We start from the raw sequence: 19,843 nt of genomic DNA, 5'->3' as shown, positions 1-19,843 counted from the left end.
GCTAGGCTCCTGGGATGGAGGGACCCCGCTTCCCTGGGCCTCAGTTTCCCCCTCTAAAAGCAAGAGAGGGGACACCCTAAAACGCGCCGGGCTCCCGGGGTCCCTACCTGCGCTAGCCACTCGGAGCACGCGAGCCTGCGCCCCGCCCCCTCCTCCGCGCTCGGCCCTGATTCCGCCCTCCTCCGCTGCGCGTGCGCGGAAGCCCAGAGGTAGAGCTCGGCCGCGCGCCGCGAGCGGGATGACGCAGGGGCACGTGCGGGGCCGGGCCCCGGTGGCGCGCGTCCTTAAGGACTCGCGGCCGCGGGCGGCGGCACCTCCTCAGTCGGCCTGTCAGCCGGCTTGTTTGGTGGCGTGTGGCCTCGGGCGAGGCTGGGTCATTTATCCGGGGACGCCCGGAACCCCGGCCAGGCTGGGGCGAGCGAGGGGAGAGCGGACATGGCGGAGGAAGAGGCCGATTCCGTGGAGACCCCCGAAAGGTGAGCGCCTGGGCCGTCCGGGGCCGGCTCGCACCGGGGGCGGACGCCGGGAACTGCCCGAGCGAGCGAGGGAGGGAACGTTGAGAGCCAAGGGAGCGGTGCGAAGGGGACGATGGAACGTCGGGGCCTGGCGCGAGGGCCTGGGAGGGAGCGGGTGGGCAGGTGCGATGACCCTGCGAGAAGCCGGCTTAGGTGGTTGTGGGGGCTAGAGCGCCGGGGAGCGGGGCGGGGCCAAAACGTCGGGAGCGGCCCGGGATTGGCTGGAGCCGGCGCGGGGAGGGCGGGTGAGCGTTGGAACGTTGGGGGGGGCGTTGTGTGACGAGGGGGGGGGGAGGATGGAACTTTACAGCCGGGTGCTAGGGGCGGGGCTAGAACCTCGGGAGCTGGCGGGGATTGGCCCAGCGGGCCCCAGGCTGGGGCAGGGGGGCGGGGCGCCCAGTGTGGCGAGGTCGCGGCAGGAGGCCGGGAGGGTTAGCACCGGGGAGCTGGGGGCGGGGCTAGAGTCTCGGGGTGGGGGGGCGGTGGTCCTCTCCCGTGAACTTGGAACACGCTCAGAGGGGCGTTCCTGGGGGCGGGGTGTGACCTGGCCTTGCCGTGGGCGCGGTCGTTTGTCCGCATATTTGCGGGACTGTATTGTGACTGACTGGGATGCCTCGTTGCTTCTGGAACCTCCCTAGAAACCTGCTGGCGGGTTGTCCGAGCATCCTCACCAGAGATCCCGGCTGGGACACCCGCGGGCTCGTGGGGGAGGGGCGGCCTGGGGGTCGTGGAAAGAGCAGATCTTCCCTCCAGGAAAGTCACCTAGCTGCAAAATGGGGCCAACACCGCCTGTATTTCCGAAGTGACTGAGTCCTGCCCGAAGTCTTGCGGCCAGTTTGCGGCACGGCGGTTGTGGGATCCCGGTTTCTTGTGGATTTGTAAACAGTGTCACCCTGTGTTTTACAAGGACTGTTGGAATGGTGACTTTAAACATACTCTCATTTTAATTACGTGAACCCATGAAAGAACTAGGTTTTGTCCAGAAATGTTCCAATTACTGAGAACTAACTTCCTCAAAGTTGTATTTCATAGAGCTTCATTTCCCCCAAAATATTATAGAAAGACAGGTGAACTTTTGAATGAAATCTAGGGTGTGTGGTGTACAGTTTGAGTTGGGGGAAACTTTTGGCATAAAAGTATGTGACCAAAAAAAGGTCTGTAGATAGGAATCCCTGTAAATCATCAGTTGGAGTTGGTTTGTTTCTTGGTTCCAATTTCTTTTAGGTGTATTGATTTTAATTTTCTTGGTGTTTTATTTTTAACAGCAGCTTGGAGGTTGACAGTCCCGTATTAAAACATTTTTAATAGGCTAGATTAGAAATAAAGGACTGGACCTGTTTTACTTGTCATTAAATTCAGGCTCTTGATAGTTAAATAAATATGGTCAGTTTACTGAAGAATTAATTTGACAAAAACATTATCTTATTTCTCAACATTGGGAAGTTAAATGCATTCTATAGGCTTTCCCACACATGTATCAAGTGTTTCATTTTGTTGAAGCTTAAGTGGTTTTTTCAAAGGCCTGCAGAAATCCATTTCTAATTTTACTATTTACAATCAAAATTGATTAGGTGATTTTGGGCACTGTGAAGACTAGTATATTCAGAAAGACTCGATTATAGAAACAGGAAGGCTTGTAAGAAAGCGAAGACTGGATGGCCGTTTGCCAGGTGTGTTGTAGGAATTTTTTCATGACTAGGTTAGATTAGACAATCTTTGAGGTCCCTTCCAACTCTGAAATTCTGTGATTCTCCAATTTACATTACTTCCACCTAATGTGGTTGTGTCTTGAAAATGAGATAGCTAGTAAAAGCACTTTATATTTACAAACCCATGTGGTACAGTATACAGGTAACTTAATGGTATTCATTTAAAATCTAGCTAACATTAAGCATCTACTCCCATTGTTGGTCTGACCTTAAATTCTTGAAGGTTATGCCACTGAAATGTATGTTCGTTCTACGTAGGATACACCTATCTGGATTTTGGGTTGATGACAGACTCTGGCTTTCTGAGAATTAGATCAGCTAAATCTGGAGAGAATATCATCAGTACCTGCCAAAGGTCATCTACTAGCCTGCAGAGTAGTTATTGGCAGGGGTGGGAGGAATGCCCTGCCCTGCTGCCCTCTTCCCACCCCCAATCAGTGAAGTTCTAGATTCTTGGAATGTTCAAAGTCATATCAGGCTCTGGGGAAGACACAGAGACTAAGAAATGGTTCTTGCTGTCATGGAGCTTATAGGGCATTATTATTTTAATATTTTATTTCAGTATTCATGTCTTATGTTATTGCATCACATTCATTTCCAAATATTTTCCTTTCCTACCCAGTGAACCATGTCTTGAAACAAAAATGTTTAAAAAGAGGGCAAAAAGGCATTTCAGCAAAACAGACTGCCAGATTGACCTGAGTACTGTTCCACATCCTCCCCGTATAGGTGGAGGGAAGTACATTTCCTCAGCTCTTTGTTATAATTACCTCATGTTCTTTATTTCCTCCTTTCCATTTTACATTCTTGTCATTGTATGTATTGTTTTCTTGGTTCCATTTAATTCACTCTGCATCATCTTATGTAAGTTTTCTCGTGATTCACTGAACATTCTTTGTTTCTTACAGGAATTACAGGAATCATTTCCATTATGTTCATGTGCCAACGCTTGTTTAGCCGTACTCCAATTGATGGGCATCTACTTTCTTTCCAGTTTCTTGCTCCAAAAAAATTCTGCTATAAATACTTTGCTGTATAAGAGACCTTTCTGTCTTTAACCTCCTTGAAGTGTGTGCTGAGCTGTAGGTCAGAGGGTATTTTAGTTACTTTTCCCAAAAAAATTCTACAGTGTTTTCCAGAGTGACTCTGCCAGCAGTGTTTAACTGTGCTTGACTTTTTCAGCCCTTCTAGCACTTTTGTCTGCAGATAATTGCCAAGTGGGAAGCGGTGCCTCAGAATGGTTTCATTTTGCCTTCTCTTGTTGTTAGTGACTTGGAGACTACATAGTTTTTAAATACTTATTCTTTCATAATTTTTCTAGCTAACTCATAGGGTTGCCATGAGGAAAAGTGCTTGGTAAACTTCAAAGTACGATACAAATCTCATTTTCACCAAGTATGGAGAATAGACCATATTTGCATAGTGTGTGATTTTTGTATTTCTGCCATAACCAGGTGACTGCTTACTTACACTTAAAGTGAAAGCTGGTCTCTGTTATAGAAAAAAGGTAGAGATGCTTTAGGAATGCCTCTCTACTCACCAAACTATTAGGAAGAATTAAACATATCTTTTAAAATAAAAGGGGGGGGCACTTCCCAATGTGAACAACAGGAAGAAAAAGGTTCTGAAGAGACATAGAATGATCCTGGCTTATTTGAGGAAATTGAGGAGTAGGACAAAGTGACAAAGGAGAAAGGGAAGAAGGAAGAACAAGGAAACCTTGGAAATAAGAAATAGATAAAGATTTTAAAGAAGAAGAGAGTTGGGCCCTAAAGAGGAAGGCACTGCTGTGTGCACCACGTTGATCCACTGCAAATTCTAGCTCTCTGGATCATCAGGAGTCAGCATGAGAGAGGAGTCCCTTGCTCAGGGAATGGGAGAAGCTTTTTGTCCCCTTGGTAATAGTAATGAAGACCAGGAATGTGTTTAGGATGTGATGGACAGTCACCCAAGACTTGACAAACCAGGTGTTTACTACCTACTTCCGGTGACTCAGTTGGGCATGAATGATGGTACCTAAAGGAATCTAGACAGGATTGCTAAGGTTTGCAGATTCGTGGGGAAGGAATTGAAGAACTTGGGGGCACAAGTGGTGTTTTCATCTCTATAGCCAATCAACAAGCATTTATCAACAACCTACTATGTTCTGAGGACTTTGGAGGATAGACAAAAATGAAACCATTTCTGTCTTCAAGGAGCTTCCGTTTGATCAATCAAAGACAAGAGCTTCAGGAGAGAAAGGTAGATTTATGAAGTGAATAACTGCTTAAGAAGATGATGTCTGAGAAATGGGATTTGAATTTCTGAACCATGCCTAAAATCTCCTGACTAGGGACTGTGTGTGTGTACCTGGTAATGGCTGGTGAGAATGTCTGTTTGATTCTTGCAAATATGATCAAAAGGGCTATAAATTGAAAAAGAAGGGGAAAGAAGAAAATGACCTATGTATAGCTATCAAACTAGATGGCATAGACAGTAGCCACAAGGTAGAAAGAATTATAACCAGAGATGCCCATTAACTCTGAGCAGAGTAAACTAAATTCAAGATGAAAGGAGCCTGGAATAAAACACATGGCTTCATCAGTACACAAAAGCACAAAGTATAGGCAAACAAGTAAGATGAACTGAAGGTCCTGAGACTTGTTGGGAGGTGACATGATTAGAATGGGACTCTAGAAGGGAAAAGAGTAAGTAAATGGGGATGCAGTAGGTGTAGATTTTTGAGGAGACATAGTCTTGAGGAAATGTAAGGACTAGAGCTGGGCGCTTTAAGGGTAAATATCAACAGAGGCTGAAACAATATTCTCAGTAACTCCTACAAACCACCTGGAAAGGAGAAGAAGAAGATAAGTATGAGGAGTTTTGGAAATAGATCATGTTTACTATGAAGACAAGATTACAGAAGTGATGAGAGGCTTCAGCTGTCTGGTGATCTACTGGAGTTTTTCTCTGCCAAAGCAGAGCTTCAGGTGATGACTAGCCTAGATTGATAGTCTTATCTTTCAAAAGTTGGAAGACTCAATAAGAAGAAATTCTGTTCTAGATCTGACTCTCAGCAGCAAGAAAGATCTAGCTGCTGAGGTGGAAAGGGACAGCTCCCTTCTGGGAAAGAGATAACTCCAGCTCAAAATGTATAATAGAGAAGAGGAAAGCCAGACTTAGCCTCAGATTCTAGATTTAGATTTTATGTATTTGGGGGCAGGGTGGCAATGGGGTTAAGTGACTTGCCTAGAGTCATAGAGCTAGTAAATATCTGAGGCTGGATTTGAATTCAAGTCCTCCTGACTCCAGGGCCAGTGCTTTATCCACTGTCCTACTTAACTGCCCTCTAGATTTAGATTTTTGAAGGAAATGTACAGAAGATATGGGAAAAGGGCAGATAAGAGAAGAACAGGGCTGTCGTGTTCCCCCTGGGTTTCTAGTCTGACCATTCCTAGTTCCTTTTGCTTTTCCTCATGTGTCACCGACTCAAGGCTCTTCATCGTGCAGGTTGGCCTCCTCTGTACATTCTCCAGCTTTTCTACCTTCCCCTTAAACCACAGTGCCCAGAACCAAGCACAGCCCTCGAGGTGTGAGAGCGTAGTGTATGGGGATTTTCACCTTGCTTATTTCTGTAAGCTGTGATTCTCCTAAAGGCGACCTTGACTTCATTGGCTTTTTTTGGCCACTCCATCACATTACTGACTCCTTCTGAGCTTGCAGTCCACTGCTGAAAACCCTCCTTCTTTTTCAGAACTACTGTCTTTCTTTCCATGCCTCCCTCATCTTACTCTATGGTAAAATTAGGGCTTTTTCTACCCAAGTGCAAGACTTGACATTTATTTGTCCTTGTTGATTTCATCTTATTAGATTGAGCCTGTTAAGACCCTTTTGAATACTGATTGTGTTAACTAGGTGTGTTAGGTATCCCTTCCAACTTTGTGACATCTGCAAATTTGATGAGCTTACTGTCCATTCCTTTATGTTAAAATGGTTAAAAGCACATGGCCTAAGCACCCATCCTGGAGTCACTCCGCTCAGAACCTCTAGTCGAAATGACATTGAGCCATTAGCAAATACTTTCGGAGTCTGGTCATTTAACCAGTTCTGAATCCATTTGATTGTATTAATGTCTATTTTATCTACAAGAATAGTATGAGATACTTTTATCAAAAGCTTTGCAAGGTAAACTATATCCACAGCAGTCCTTTCATCTAGTAATTTAGGTGACTCAGTGGATAAAGCCCTGGGCCTGGAGTCAGGACTAAGACACTAGCTGTGTGACTCTGGGCAAGTCACTTAACCCTGTTTGCCTCAGTTTCCTCATCTCTAAAACGAGCTGGAGAAGGAAATGGCCAACCACTCCAGTGTCTTTGCCAAGAGAAGCCCAAAGGGGGTCATGAAGAGTTGGACACGACAGAAATGATTGAACAACAGCAAAGGAAGCCAAGGAGGCTGGTTCCACTGGTGAGTGGTCTCTCAGTGGAGCTCTGGACCTGAAGTCAGGAAGCCCTGTGTTCAGATGTGGCATCAGACGCTAACTGTGTGACTGACCCTGGGCAAGTTACATAACCTCTGTTTGCCCCGGCTGTAGAGTTAATAACAGTTCCTACCTCATAAAGTTTGTGAGGATCAAATGAGATAATGTTTGTAAAGTTCTACATAGTGTCTGGCACATAGTAGGCACCATATAAATACTTATGCTTTTCCCTTTTCCCACCATTCTAAAATATTCCTTCCAAATCTGTGCCTTTGGACTATCTATGCTTTCCCTCCTCACCCTCTCCTCTTCGGTTCCTTCTAAACTCATTTCAAAGCCTACGTTTAACCAGAGGTCCTTCCTTTTGTTTCCCTCCACCTGTTATCTTGGATAATACTGTCTGTTATCTAGCTATTTACAGATTTCCTCTCCCATTAGACTGAGCTTCTTGAGGGCAGGGATGGAGTTTTTGCCTCTCTTGGTATCTTCAGCACTAAGCACAGTGCCTGGGAGATAGTGAATGATTGTTGATTGATTGACAACCACTGCACCTGTCTTTAAAAATTCCAGTTAGTCATGATAGTATAGATTAGATTTCATTATGTAATGAAAAGCCCTATGTAAACAAAAGGATAAACAACTCTTAGTTAATTGCCTTTTTTGGAACAATCTTTTATACAACAAGATTTCAGTACAATAAAATTTCAGTGGAATTTGAATTCATCATGTTGGGATTTGACCTGTGTAACTTGTGAAAATTGTTCTGGTATGATTTTTAAAGGCTGGGCCTTTGTAGAGTTTTGCCAGAATTGTTTTGTTGGCTCCTGATTGTGAATAAAAATAATAAAAAGTGTTTATTAAGTTCTTACCATGTGCCAGACACAGAGGTAACGAGATAAGTGGTAGGGATTCAGATTCAAAAAACAACACAGTCCTTTCTCTCATGGAGAAATGTAAATGTAAAGGAAGGGGAGAGATGGTGTTTTGGACTGGGAGGTCAGTGGGATGGTGAGTGGAGTCATAGGGCAAGCAGTGTACACACCATTTCCCAGAATGGCAATGGACATTTTATTTTTCTTCTCAGAAGAGGTGGAAAACAGGTGGCCTGATATGGTGACTAGTCCTCAGTCAGGAGAGCCCCCCTCCAGGGAGGGAGGGACTAAAAGAGTGGGTTCAGGATAGAGAGTGGAAGCTCAGGCATGGCAGAAAAATGCCAATCACGCCAGATTCTTTATAGCAAAGAATAGTACTGCCCAGCGAGCTAACAAGTTGAGAATTGCTGGCCTTTTAAATTTGGTCCATTGATTCATCACTATTGTGGTTAGCAAAAAACATTCCGTCTGAATTTTGATGAATGGTTATTAATAATAGATGTTCAACATATGAGACTTGAGCTTTTGGCCTGTTATGTTTTTATCCTTTTACCAGCCATATGGATGAAACTTGATTTTCAAAACTAACCCAAAGAAATGTCACTGGCTTGTTAAGCAACTTAATACTAAAAAATATACTTGTCATCTTTTTCCATAGTTGGGTGACACACTGTTTTAAGTGTCTGGTTCCAGAATGGTTGTCAGTGATATGAGGGAAACTGAGCAGTAAAGGAGGGAAAAATATTTCAAACAGAACCACCTAAAACGGATTTAATATTCATACTGTGGCTTTCTAGCTTGAGACTTTTTCACTTACAACCAATTTCTGTATCGGATCTAGAAACCATACAGTAGTTATGTGACGCTTGTGGAAGATGGTGAGTTGGTGAGTACGAGTCTAACTCCAAAGAAATGTGATTGTGATTAACACTAACTGTTCATTTCAATTGATAAGGTTTTTTAAAAATTAAATGAAATCACACCTGTAAAGTCATTTGCAAACCTTAATGGATTATATAAATTTTAACTATATCATCTAGATGATGTCTTGGAGGCAGGAAGGTTTGGGTACGTGTCTCTTCCCCAACACTAAGTTGTATGATCATGGATCAAGTCATTTTATCTTTCATTGCCCAAGGCAACTCTGTGCCTGTTAGGTTACTGACCAGTTGCCAAACTGCTTTGGTGAAGGGAGTTTGCAGAATGAAAGTTTCCCGTGTGGCTAAAATCAGAGGTTTCCTATCCCTGCAAAAAAAGAAATGCACTTGTGGGTGACCTTTTTCTTTTTGCCTAGGATAAAATAAACTTAAGAAATAAGTAAACTCAACATTGGTTAGTTAGTTGACACTTTTGTCTCAAGTTCTTGCATTAACAGTTTTTGTTTGTTTTGGTTTCGTCTTTTATGACACAATCCCTGTCTTCAAGAAACACATTCCATTGAGGGTGGACTATCCCATGTACGCATTTAAGTATAATAAAGGTAGGGAGTGATAGGGACCAAGGAAAGACCCAGGCAAGGTTCTTTAGGGATATCTGAGGAGGGAAATATTACTGTCATCTGGGGAGATAGAGGAACGCTTCACTGAGTGAGGAAGGAGAAGGATCCTTAGCTGAGCATGAAAAGCGGAGACCAAAAGGGAATTCTTTCTGGGCACAGCCTTTTACTCTGGGACAGTAAGTGACGCGTCCAGTTAAGCCCCAAGTGAATGTGAGCTCCTTGAGAGTAGGTACTGTCTGGCTTTATTATTCGTGTCCCTAGTGTATAGCACAGGCCTTTTGCGTACAGTAAATGCTTAATAAATGGTTCATTCATTCAAGTGTTACTGGTTTTCAGAGAATCTGTCTTTACTGTGGGGAAAAAAAGCAGATCGTTTCATGAGCATTGACAGCCCCAATTGCCTCTGGTAGTTTAGGTTACAAAAAAAGTATCCTATTTATGGTTTTTGTGGCCACTTGAGAGCTACCTGGTCATATACAAAGTAGGTGAAGAACACCAATGCCCAGAGGATAATATGTGGTTGAACTGGCAGCTCACTGAGTTAAGCCCTTAGGTATGTATGTCTTTGACAGATGTTCCATGTGGACCATGAGAAATGTATAGGCAAGAGAATTCAGTTGGGTTAGATTTGGAGAAATTGAAGTTCTCAATGATGACTCTCTTCTCAGCTAAATTCTTTTTCTTTTTTTTTTTTTTTTGTTTTTGTTTTTGGGTTTTTTTTTTTTGTTTGTTAGGCAATTGGGGTTAAGTGACTTGCCCAGGATCACACAGCTAGTAAGTGTCAAGTGTTTGGTCTGAGGCCAGATTTCAACTCAGGTCCTCCTGACTTCAGGGCCGATGCCCTACCCACTGCGCCACCTAGCTGCCCCTCAGCTAAATTCTTTAAGAAAGCTGTCTACGCTGGACCCTTGCAGTTTCTCCTCAAATACTTCCAAACCTCCTGCATTCTGGCTTCTGACCTTTTTTTCCAAAGTTACCAGAGATCTGTTAATTGCTAAATCTAATGCCCATTTTTCATTCCTCATCCTCCTTGACCTCTCTGCAACTTTTGACATTATTGATCACCGTCTTCTGATTCTCTTCTCCTCTCTGGGTTTTCATGAAACTGTTCATTCTTGATTCTCTCTTGCTGGAGTCTGTTCTGCTCAGTCTCTTTTTCATCCAGGTTGTGTCCACTAACAAAGCCCTGTCCTGGACCCTCTTCTCTTCTCTTCTCCCTCTAGATTATTTCACCTGGCATCCCTATGGGCTTAATTATCTGTTTGCAGATGATACCCAGATCTCTATAGCCAGTCTTGCATAAGCATTCTTGAGTTGGGTGTCCCATAGGCATCTCAAATTCATTTATGTTCAAAACAGAACTCATCTTTCCACCTTAAACTTTCTTCTTCCAAATCTTTCTTTTCTCTTCCCAACTTTCCTGTTATAGTCCAGAGTACTTTCTTCTTGTTGTGGTTTATCCTTTGTTTTCCAGGACAGCCATTGACATCATGGGTGATGTCTGGCCTCATGGGTGAAGTGGATTTAAGTGAGACAGAATTGCGCAAAGTTGTCCGCCTCATTCTCTCTTCCAGCGTCACAGAATCCAGTGGCAGGGCCAAAGCCAAAATGACTGCTGATGGCCGGGAATGCAGTGAATGACTTTGGCATCTTTGATGTCTGGCCAAGCTCCTGCTTCATGGCCATTGGAACAGATTGTTCTTGTCTGCCCATTCCTCCAGGAAAAGGTCTTCACGTGTTTGGGGTAGACATCCCCTGACTCACCATTGGGTTTGATGCCTACCAGTCACCTTCAACCCGATTTAGCCCATCTGCTGAGATGGTTTACCAGGGTGGGGCTGCTGTGCATGCTGCAGCTTCTTGGAACCACGGGTGAGATTAGGAGAATCAGGTGGATACCAGAGGTGGGTGAGTGGCCCTCCCACCAGAGGTGCTGGGACTCCCTGAGCACCCCACCCACCCCTAGGGTGACAGCATTCTCCTGGTTGCCAGGCTCACAGCTTTGGCAGTATCGTCAATTCCTCATTTGAACTCACGTCAGTTATTCAGACTGTTGTCATCAGATGTTCTTTTTGCCTTGACGGCGCGTCTCCTATAATGGCTGCCTTTGTCCACTCATACAGTCATCACTGTAGTACGGGCCTTAGCACATCGTCTTACTCTTCCCAGGCCCCTTCACTCTAACGCGTCCTTTACTCAGCTGCTGAAGTGATTTTCCTGAAGGGAAAGTCTGAGGTTAGTGCTCTGCCCAGTAAAACTCCATTGGTTCCACATTCCGTTTGGTATTTAAAGCCCTTTACAATTTGCTGCCTTCTTACCTTTCCGTTTTTGCACTCTATTCCTCTCCGTATGCTCTGTGATCTAGTTTCGCTGGCTACCTTACAGTTCTTGGAATATGACACACTTCCATCTACACTCTCTGTGCCTTTGCACTGGCGGTCCCCCGTGCCAGGAATGGTCCCCTTCGGATTCCTTCGAGAGTCAGCTTAAATCCCGCCTTCCCAGGCTCTTCTTGGTCCCTTTTCTGTACCTCTTTCCCTCTGAGATTACTTTCCAGTCTGCTTTCTCTGTATATATCCTGTGTGTACCCAGTAATGTGCCTCTTTTCTCCCCCCATTAGACTAAGCTTCTTGAGGTCAGGGACAGTGTTTTTTTTGTTGTTGGTGCTGTTGTTTTTTGTTTTTCCTTTCTTGTATCTTCAGCATTTACCACAGTGACTGACAGGTAGTAAGTGATTAATAAATGCTAGCTGACTGACTGGCTGATCCTATGCTACTCACTGCCCTAAAAGCTCACCTTTTAAAGCTTCATATTCTTTAGGGGTTTGTTTGTTTGTTTGTTTTGTAGTTTTTAGGCAATTGGGGTTAAGTGACTTGCCCAGGGTCACACAGCTAGTAAGTGACAAGTGTTCAGCATGAGGCTGGATTTGAACTCAGGTCCTCCTGACTTCAGGGCCAGTGCTCTGTCCACTGCGCCACCTAGCTGCCCCTAAAGCTTCGTATTCTGTTGGTGATGGTAAATGTCAATTGTGGAATAGCATAATCTTGAGCCACAGTTGCAGGTAACTACCCTGAAAGGCTATAGGAAGACTCGTAGTGGGTATAAGCAGCATTGTGCCAAAGATAGTGGTCATTTAAAATAAAACCAAAATACTAGAAAGATATTTCATAAAATAATTAGAAATATGTTCTTCAAGACCTTCTTGTGAAAATAAGCCAGCCTGCTGAGTGAACATCTTCTTTGAAATCTTTTAACTCTTTCATAATATCTGTGGATTATGTAGTTCAGATTTAGTGACACTCTAGATTGTCAAATAGTTTGACTGAACAAAACAAAGAAATTACTAGGGAAGAGATATTAATATATTACAGTGTTAAATACCTTTAAGAAGTATATTTGGTGGCAATTCCTTTTGTAGGGGGAATCTTTTTTTCCTAGAAAAAGTATTTTCTGCACAGTGACTTGAGTGTAAATAATTGCTTGTCTATACCTTCTCTTAATTAATCTGTTACTGTTATGTGAGTACAGAGTTTGCTTATATTATTCTACCTTATTATGCCTCTTTCAGTGACCACGAAGATAGTCTTTAAAAACCCTCTTTGCTGTAGACTTCTGATTACTAAAAGGACCAGCCCCATTCTCATTTGTTTTTTGTTTTGTTTTGGTTTTTGGTTTTTGTTTGTTTTTTTATAGAACCCATTATAGCCTGGATCCCTTGGTATGGCTAACATCACTCAGTGTCCAACTGGTAAGGCTGAACCTATGGCCAGTTAGGGTCCAGTGTAAAACTTGATCTTCCCATGAGTTTTCTTGTAGGAGATTGTGTGCTATTGATAAGTGGGCTTTCTCTGGTAGATATTATTCTTTTTGGGGGGATGGACAGACCCAGGGACTGAGCCATGAATGAGAATGCTTTAAGTATCCCTACCAGTCTGCCCAAATACAACAAAATAAATTTTACTTCCAAATCTCTAACATGGTGGAACTACCTCTTAGGCGTAATTGTTGAATGGTAGGCCTAGAAGAACCATTTAGAGATCTTGTTCACTACATTGCTTTATATGAGATTTATTTGTTTTTGTAGATTTTGTGCTCTCAAAAGAATTGCAGGATCTGTCTCAGGCTTCTCTTACACCTGTCCTTGAATGCTTTTTTTCATTCTGCTAACCACTCGAGTGAAGAAAGGAGCTTGGAAAATGGAGGGAAGGAAACCAGGTCCTAGTGGTTGGAAGAGGTCCAGAAAAACCGAGGCAAGTTGAGCTTTCTGCTGGGAAAAGAGGAGGGCCTCGAAGGGATGAGGAAGTAGGAGAGCATGAGAATTACTTGGAGAATATCAGCTGGGAGAAATGTTTACCAAATTTTTGTTCTATAAGATCGTAGAATGTTAGAGCTGAAAGAGGAGATCACGAGGCTGAAGCCGTGTGGTGGGTGACACAGGCAAAGTGATAAAAGGAGGGCCAGCAGACTGAGTGGTTTATAATCTGGCGGTTAAAATGAAATGGAGTGCCTTGGTGCTACGCAAACACTCATATACCCGAAGGATTGGGGAAAGAGGAGTGTTTTGTTTAATTAAAGTGGAAAGTTCAGTTTTCAATTAGTTTTTATTAAAAACAGATTTGTGTCTAAATATAAATGTATTTTCTTTACAAGCATTGTTAATGACCAGTGTGTGATTTTCCTTTAGTGCTTGAAGAATAACAGGTTTTAATAAAATGTTAGTCTGGAAAGTGCAGAAATATTTTTGAGTTATCAGTCGTAACAAGCAAAATAATTGGGAGATGATAATGTCTTTGCTCTTCCGAAATATTAATTTCATTTGTTCAAGGGCATCCATGTGACTGAACAGGGATGTCTTTCCCATATTAGAGAGCAGTGTTGAAAAAAGTTATTTTAAAGGTTTTAGACTGGAACACAGATTGTACTGGTCTTTGCAGTAATGTCTTAGTTGCAGGTCAGTGGAGCAATAATAAATTATATTTTGTTCTTTCACTTTAATTTTGATCTGTACTGACCTCTGGTACTCCCTGGCAGAGAAGTTTGCTATGATTTGAAGCTTATTTGCTTAAGAAAGTGGTTGAGATGGAGTTGTAAATACCTTCCTCTTGGTAAGACTCCATGTTTCTATGATCTGACGTGACAAGTGGTCTCATGTGCTTCTGGTCAAGGGCAGAGAGAACATTTATATTCAGAAATAACTGGAGTATATTCTTTTGAGCAAAAAAAAAAAAAGTGAAACATTAACTTGATTATTTTCAGTATAGTGCTTTTTTCAACTCAAGAGAAGTAGATTTAAAAAAAAAAATTAGTTAAGCCCTGGCTCAGGCACCCCACTCACACACACATAGATTTTATTTTGCGGATATATGTTTGTTTTTAAATAGGCCAGTTTGGGGACCTTCTTAACTTCTACACTGAGTGTAGATCTGAACTTTTGATATGTTTGTTGGTCATTTGTACTAGTAAGGGTAATGGCATCTTAGGTTAATCTAGCCCTTTGGGTTGGCCCAGTGCTCTGGTCCCTAGAGATACCAAATGTCAGGGGAGGGATTAGATGGAGCTCAGGTCTCAGACTCCAAGGTCACTGCTCTTCCTATTACACCATGTCTTTTGGTACTATAGAAATGCTAGTCATTATTATTATTACTCACAGTTATTATTTCTGTGGCAGGCCTTCTCTCCTCTTCCTAAAGCACCTTCTTAACTACCAGATAGTCCTCTCACTGCTCTGCTCTTTGGTTGTTTTTTCCTTTACTGCTGCTACTCTGAGTAATTTTGTATATTGAAGGAATGTTTCTTTAGAGCAGAGGAAGGCTGTTTTTATCACTCTTGTTTTGCTCATCTTTAGTGAAGAAATAGAGTAGACTAGAAAGAGGCTGGGTTTAAAAGTAAAAAGTCTTGGGTCCACATCCTGACTCTGCTTGTTTAATGGATGTGGGACCTTCAGCATAATATTATAATATACAAAATAATAATTCTGTGAACTTCTGTCAAGGGGGGCATGGTGTATTTGCTTTGTAAGGTGCCTTCCTACTCTTTTGCGTTGTCATTTTATAATGAGATCATCCGTGGAGCATGAGATAGGTTTTATGATGTTGGTTATGTGCATGTATGAGGGCTGACCCTGAATATACTGAATATTACAAGTCTTATCCCCACATAGACTGAACTCCAAGAAGTATCCGGATCTGTGACTTGGCAAACGAGACAGTTTCAAACAAGAAACCTTCTCCACCAACACAGATCTTGTACCTTCTCTGCCTAGAGCACTGAGAAGTTTGCCCAAGACCAGGCAGCATTCATGGAAGCTAGGCCTTCCTGAATCAAGGCCAGCCCTCTCTCCACTGGGACAGGGCAGGATTAAATGGGCTTCACCACACTTTTGAACTGTTTCCTTCTAACTTGTAACATGTATACCGTATTCCGTTTTCATTGGTATAGGTCAGGATGGCTGACGGGGTGGCTTCCCACTTGGTGTCCGACATCTTCGTCCCTGCTGAAAGAAGCTGAGGAAAAGATCTTGAAGTGTGAGTTTTTCTGTTCTTTTGGGACACAGACCTAAAGGAGATGAAGTGGTGGTATAGCGGGAAGGGCCACGTTAGCCTCCAAATCTCTTAAGATTTTTGATGCATCCCTCTACTTGTCTGGGCTTCAGTTTTCCATCAGTTAAAGGAACAGGTTGGACTAGATAATTAAGAAAGTCCTTTCCAGTTTCAACAGCATCAAATATTTTGGGAGTGCCTGCTGTGTACAGAGGTATTAGACAGTGGGAGAGATGCAGCATTTAGATATCACTGTCCCTACCCTCAAGGAGCTCGTCATCTAATGAGGGGAAATAGAAACTAAGATGGAAAGCTCAAATTTACAGTGTTATGGCGTATAAAGGGGAGTGGGGTTAAAAAGTAGCAGTGATCAGAGAAAGCCCTTTGGAGAGCAACATCAGAGTTGAGTTTCCATGGATTGGTTGGGATAGACATGAGGGAAGGAGGGCGGTCCTGGAATGGCATCAGCCTGGGCAGAAATATAGAGGTTCTTCTGGGGGCAGGGGGCTGTCCGGGTGATTGGAACAGAGTCCCGGCTTCAGGCTTCAGTCTGCACTAAGACTTTGGGAGGCAACTCTATAGAGAGAAGTTTGGGAAGGCACCAAAGTGTCAGGTTGTGGAGAGCCTTGAATGGTGGGCAGAGAAATGTGAACTTTGCTCAGTGGGCCTGCCAGAAGAAGTCTGCAGACAAAGGGTTAGCTAATTGCTGTGACCATACCCCTGCATGAGAAGGGTCAGTCTGGCAGTGGCGTGGAACCTGCTGGCTCCTATGAGGAGGCGACTGCGGTAGCCTTGGGGCCTGTCCTAAAATAGTCACAGTGGGAAGTAGAGAGAACAGAGGTGAGAGATGGCAAAAAGATGGAATCAACTAGACTTGGAGAAGGAAGAGTTAAAGAGAATTCTGCAGTTCCTGATCCTGGAGACTCAACTGGTGAACATTGGTGAACAATTTCTCAACAAATAAGTGACTTCAGAAGGAGGCGTGAGTTTAGGGGGTGTGATAATGAACTTCATTTTTGCATTCTTGAGTTTGTGTGGGTGGAACATTCAAATGGAGAAGTTCTCAAGGTTGTTTGAAGTTTAGGATTGAGGCTTCAGTCCTGGAAAGTCATATGCTTGGAGGAGATAGCTGAAGTGGTGAGAGAGAATGAGATGGCAGGAGACAGGATAACAGCTGGCCGGCAGCCCCCCTTTTAAAGGGTCAGGATAAGGACAAAACAAAGGAGTGTTTAGACAGGAGGAGAATCAGGAGAGGCTGGTGCGGAACCATCCATGTCGGGTGAAAGAGGATGTGGGCTAAAAAAAGCAAGATTTGGCAGTCAGGTGACAGTCTTGGGTGACCTTTGAGAGAGTGGTTTCATCAGAGTGCTGGGGTCAGAAGCTTGTTTGCAAAAAGGGTGAAAAAGTAACTGCATCAGATCTAGACAACTTTTTCCCAGCTATTTCATAGTAAAGAGGACGGTGAGAGAGATGGGTCAGTGGCCAGACAAAGGAGAGGGAACCCTTTTTTAGTATCAATGTTGTTGATTGATTAGGATGGCCTGAGCATGTTTCTAGGAAGGAATCAATGACAAAGGAAGGGTTGAATAGTGAGGGAGGGGATACCTGATGGAGCAAGATCACAGTGGGAGGGAGTGGGGTGATATTACTGTGAATGGACACAGAGGGAGTAATGCTGGGGTGTCCTTGGAGGGATGGAAGAGGGGAAGGAGACAGTGCTGCGAAGGTTTGGGGAAGGAAACCAGAAGAGCTTGCCCTCAGCTACCTCAGGCTCGTAAGACTATCTCCTTACAGTGAGTTTGGGGATGAGAATGTGCTTAGTGAAGAGAAAGAGGTTTGGAAGAGTAACAGTGTGGGTTGCAAGGGAAAAATAGGGTCAGTGGTCCTGACAGAATATTTCCTGAGTCTGTAGTGATGCAGAGAGCTGCTAAAGGTAATAAAGAAAATGGAACTGAAACACTAAATGAGATTCTTTCCTGTGTTAGAGCTTGGCAAAATGTATCCTCCCTAGGGGCACAGTGGCGGCAAGCTCCAGAATGACCCTGTTGTGTTGATGTCTTTGTGAGAGGTGAGCTTTGCTGAGTCCCACACATGCAGCTGTACCTCCTTCTGGGAGAAATTAGACCAGGCTACTATGGAGACTGTGCTGGAGAGCGCTTTCTAGTTATCTGTTGGTAGTTTAGCTCTCGCCTCTCCCTTCCAACTCTGGCTCTGTGATCCTAATCTCCTTTCAGGGGTGGAGGAAGTGTTGAAGTTGATGTGATCCCTTGATTTTAGCACCGTGTACTTCCTTCTCACTTTGTGGACAGTCTTTGTGTTTTGCTGTTACTAAAATTGTTCACCGTTTTGTCACTAACATTCTGCAGTGAAACTCTCCCAATTTAGCTAGGCTTGTCCCCTGTGACAGATGTAGTCAGGGGCTAGGGCCATCTTGGAAGCTGTTTACCTCTCCGAACACCTGGGAGAGTTTCGAGTCTGCTGGCACGGCCTTAGAGAATCCAGGGTCAGTGCCGCCCTATGATGAGGTGTCAGAGAGGGAGTTTATTAAGGACTCAGAATAAATTGGGAATAGGTTTTGTGTGGTATGGGATTTACGTGTGAATCTCTTTGTTTTTATGTTTGAATAGGGAAGGAATGAGTGACATTTGCTATGCAGAGGTGGGACAATCTTATTTTAAGTGATGACTTGAAAATAGATTGGAGGTAGCTTCACGTACTTAAGAGAAGGTCATAAATTTAGAGCTGAAGGGGACCTTCGAGACGATCAGGTCTGACCTCCTCATTTTCCAGCTGAGGAAACTAAAGCCCCGCGAGATTAAGCGACTGACCCAGGGTCACACAGCTGGTAAATATTCAAGGCAGTATTCGAAGTAGGGTCCTCCTGCCTCCAAGTCCAGCCCTCTCTCCACTTGGAATAGAAACTTGCATTTGATAAGTCCTTTTCTAACCTTGCTTTCAATAAAGCAGAAAAGGTTTTGAGTGGTATTGTTCCAAGTGCTACTTGTTGGTCTCCAGAACTTGCTCGTATGCCTTCTGTTCAAACTGCTTTAGCCGTTGAACTGAAAATGTGGCCTCCCATTCTCGTGAAACGGACTTCTTTTAATCCAGTGCCAAGTGTTTGGATTTCTGAATAGAAGGAGTTTGCTTTGATTTGTGTGACGAAATGGAACGGAGCACCTTGTGGAGGAAGAGGCGTTGGCCCTGGGCTAGCCCTTCTTCCCCGTTCTCTTGCTTCCTTCTTCCTTTCCTCCTCCCTCTTTCACAGCCCTTCCACCTTAACCAGTCAGGTCACACAACTTAACTCATAGGGGATTTCATGGCCCAAAGTGAGCAGTTTGAGTTTGTCACATCGCAGTTTCATGGTTAGGTAGTTTTTAAACTCCAGGTTTATTTCCTAACCCAGAAATAAATGTGCCCCATAATTTTAAAGTATTTAATCATTTCTTAGGAGCAGTAGTTGTGCTTTGCCTTTAGTCTGCCCTCTCTCCACCTTTCTCTCCCAGGTACTTGCTGTCTTTTTACCCCTCCTCTTCACTGGGTGTCACATAGGCCCTTTTAGATGTTGCAACTCTTTATTCCTGGACAGCTTGGATACCCTCTGATTCTTTCTGTTTTATTCTGTGCCTCCCACCTTTGGATTTTCTTGGCATTTGTATAAAGTTTTTCTTCTCTTTGGTTCCTGTCGACAACATTGTTTTCCCCAGAGTGTGCATCCCCCTGAGCGTCTTGAGATGTGGGGCCCACCTGGAGACCTCTTCTCTCCTCCTTAGAATGTTGGCAGTTCCTCTTAGAGTTTTCCATTCATGAGATCCATCTACTTATTCAAAATGACAGAATTGTAGAGCCAAAAGAGCCCTGAAAGCTTCGCTAGCTTGCCTTCCTTGCCGTTTTATAGATGAGAAAAGTTGAGGCCCTGAGGAATCGTGATTCACCCAGAGGCCGCATAGTGAGTGAGCGGCACAACTGAGACTGGAGCCCAGGTTTCTTGTCCATTGCTCTTTCTACTTGATCTGACCTACTGTATTGGATCTCTACTTTTAAAATACTTAAACTCCTCAGTTGGATTTTAATACCAATACTTCTTTTTCATTTTCTACCCTTCCCTGATCTTTTTGTGAAGGTTCTCTCGTAATTTTAGCAGTCTGGCTTTATTTAAAGGCATGACGCCTAGCACATAGTAGGTGCTTAATAAATGTATGTTGCTTTTTCTCTGGACCAAAGCATAATGAACATCATCTAAATCTAGAGATA

The 19,843-nt window shown here is 43.6% G+C and overlaps 1 protein-coding gene across 1 annotated transcript in view; it reads left to right on the top strand.

Annotated features, from left to right (window-relative positions):
- Positions 1–339: 339 nt before the first annotated feature.
- Positions 340–19,843, top strand: part of LOC114050526 (1-acylglycerol-3-phosphate O-acyltransferase ABHD5) — a 36,206-nt gene continuing 16,702 nt past the window's right edge. Inside the window, exons 1-2 of the mRNA XM_027872306.1 lie at positions 340–476; positions 15,492–15,577. Of these exons, the coding sequence (XP_027728107.1) occupies positions 436–476; positions 15,492–15,577 (127 nt within the window). The 5' untranslated portion in view covers positions 340–435. The remainder of the gene's footprint in view (positions 477–15,491; positions 15,578–19,843) is intronic.

The sequence above is a fragment of the Vombatus ursinus genome, unplaced genomic scaffold, assembly GCF_900497805.2.
Source record: "Vombatus ursinus unplaced genomic scaffold, bare-nosed wombat genome assembly UNPS02014799.1, whole genome shotgun sequence".
NCBI lineage: Eukaryota > Metazoa > Chordata > Mammalia > Diprotodontia > Vombatidae > Vombatus > Vombatus ursinus.
This window is presented reverse-complemented; position numbering and strand designations above follow the sequence as displayed.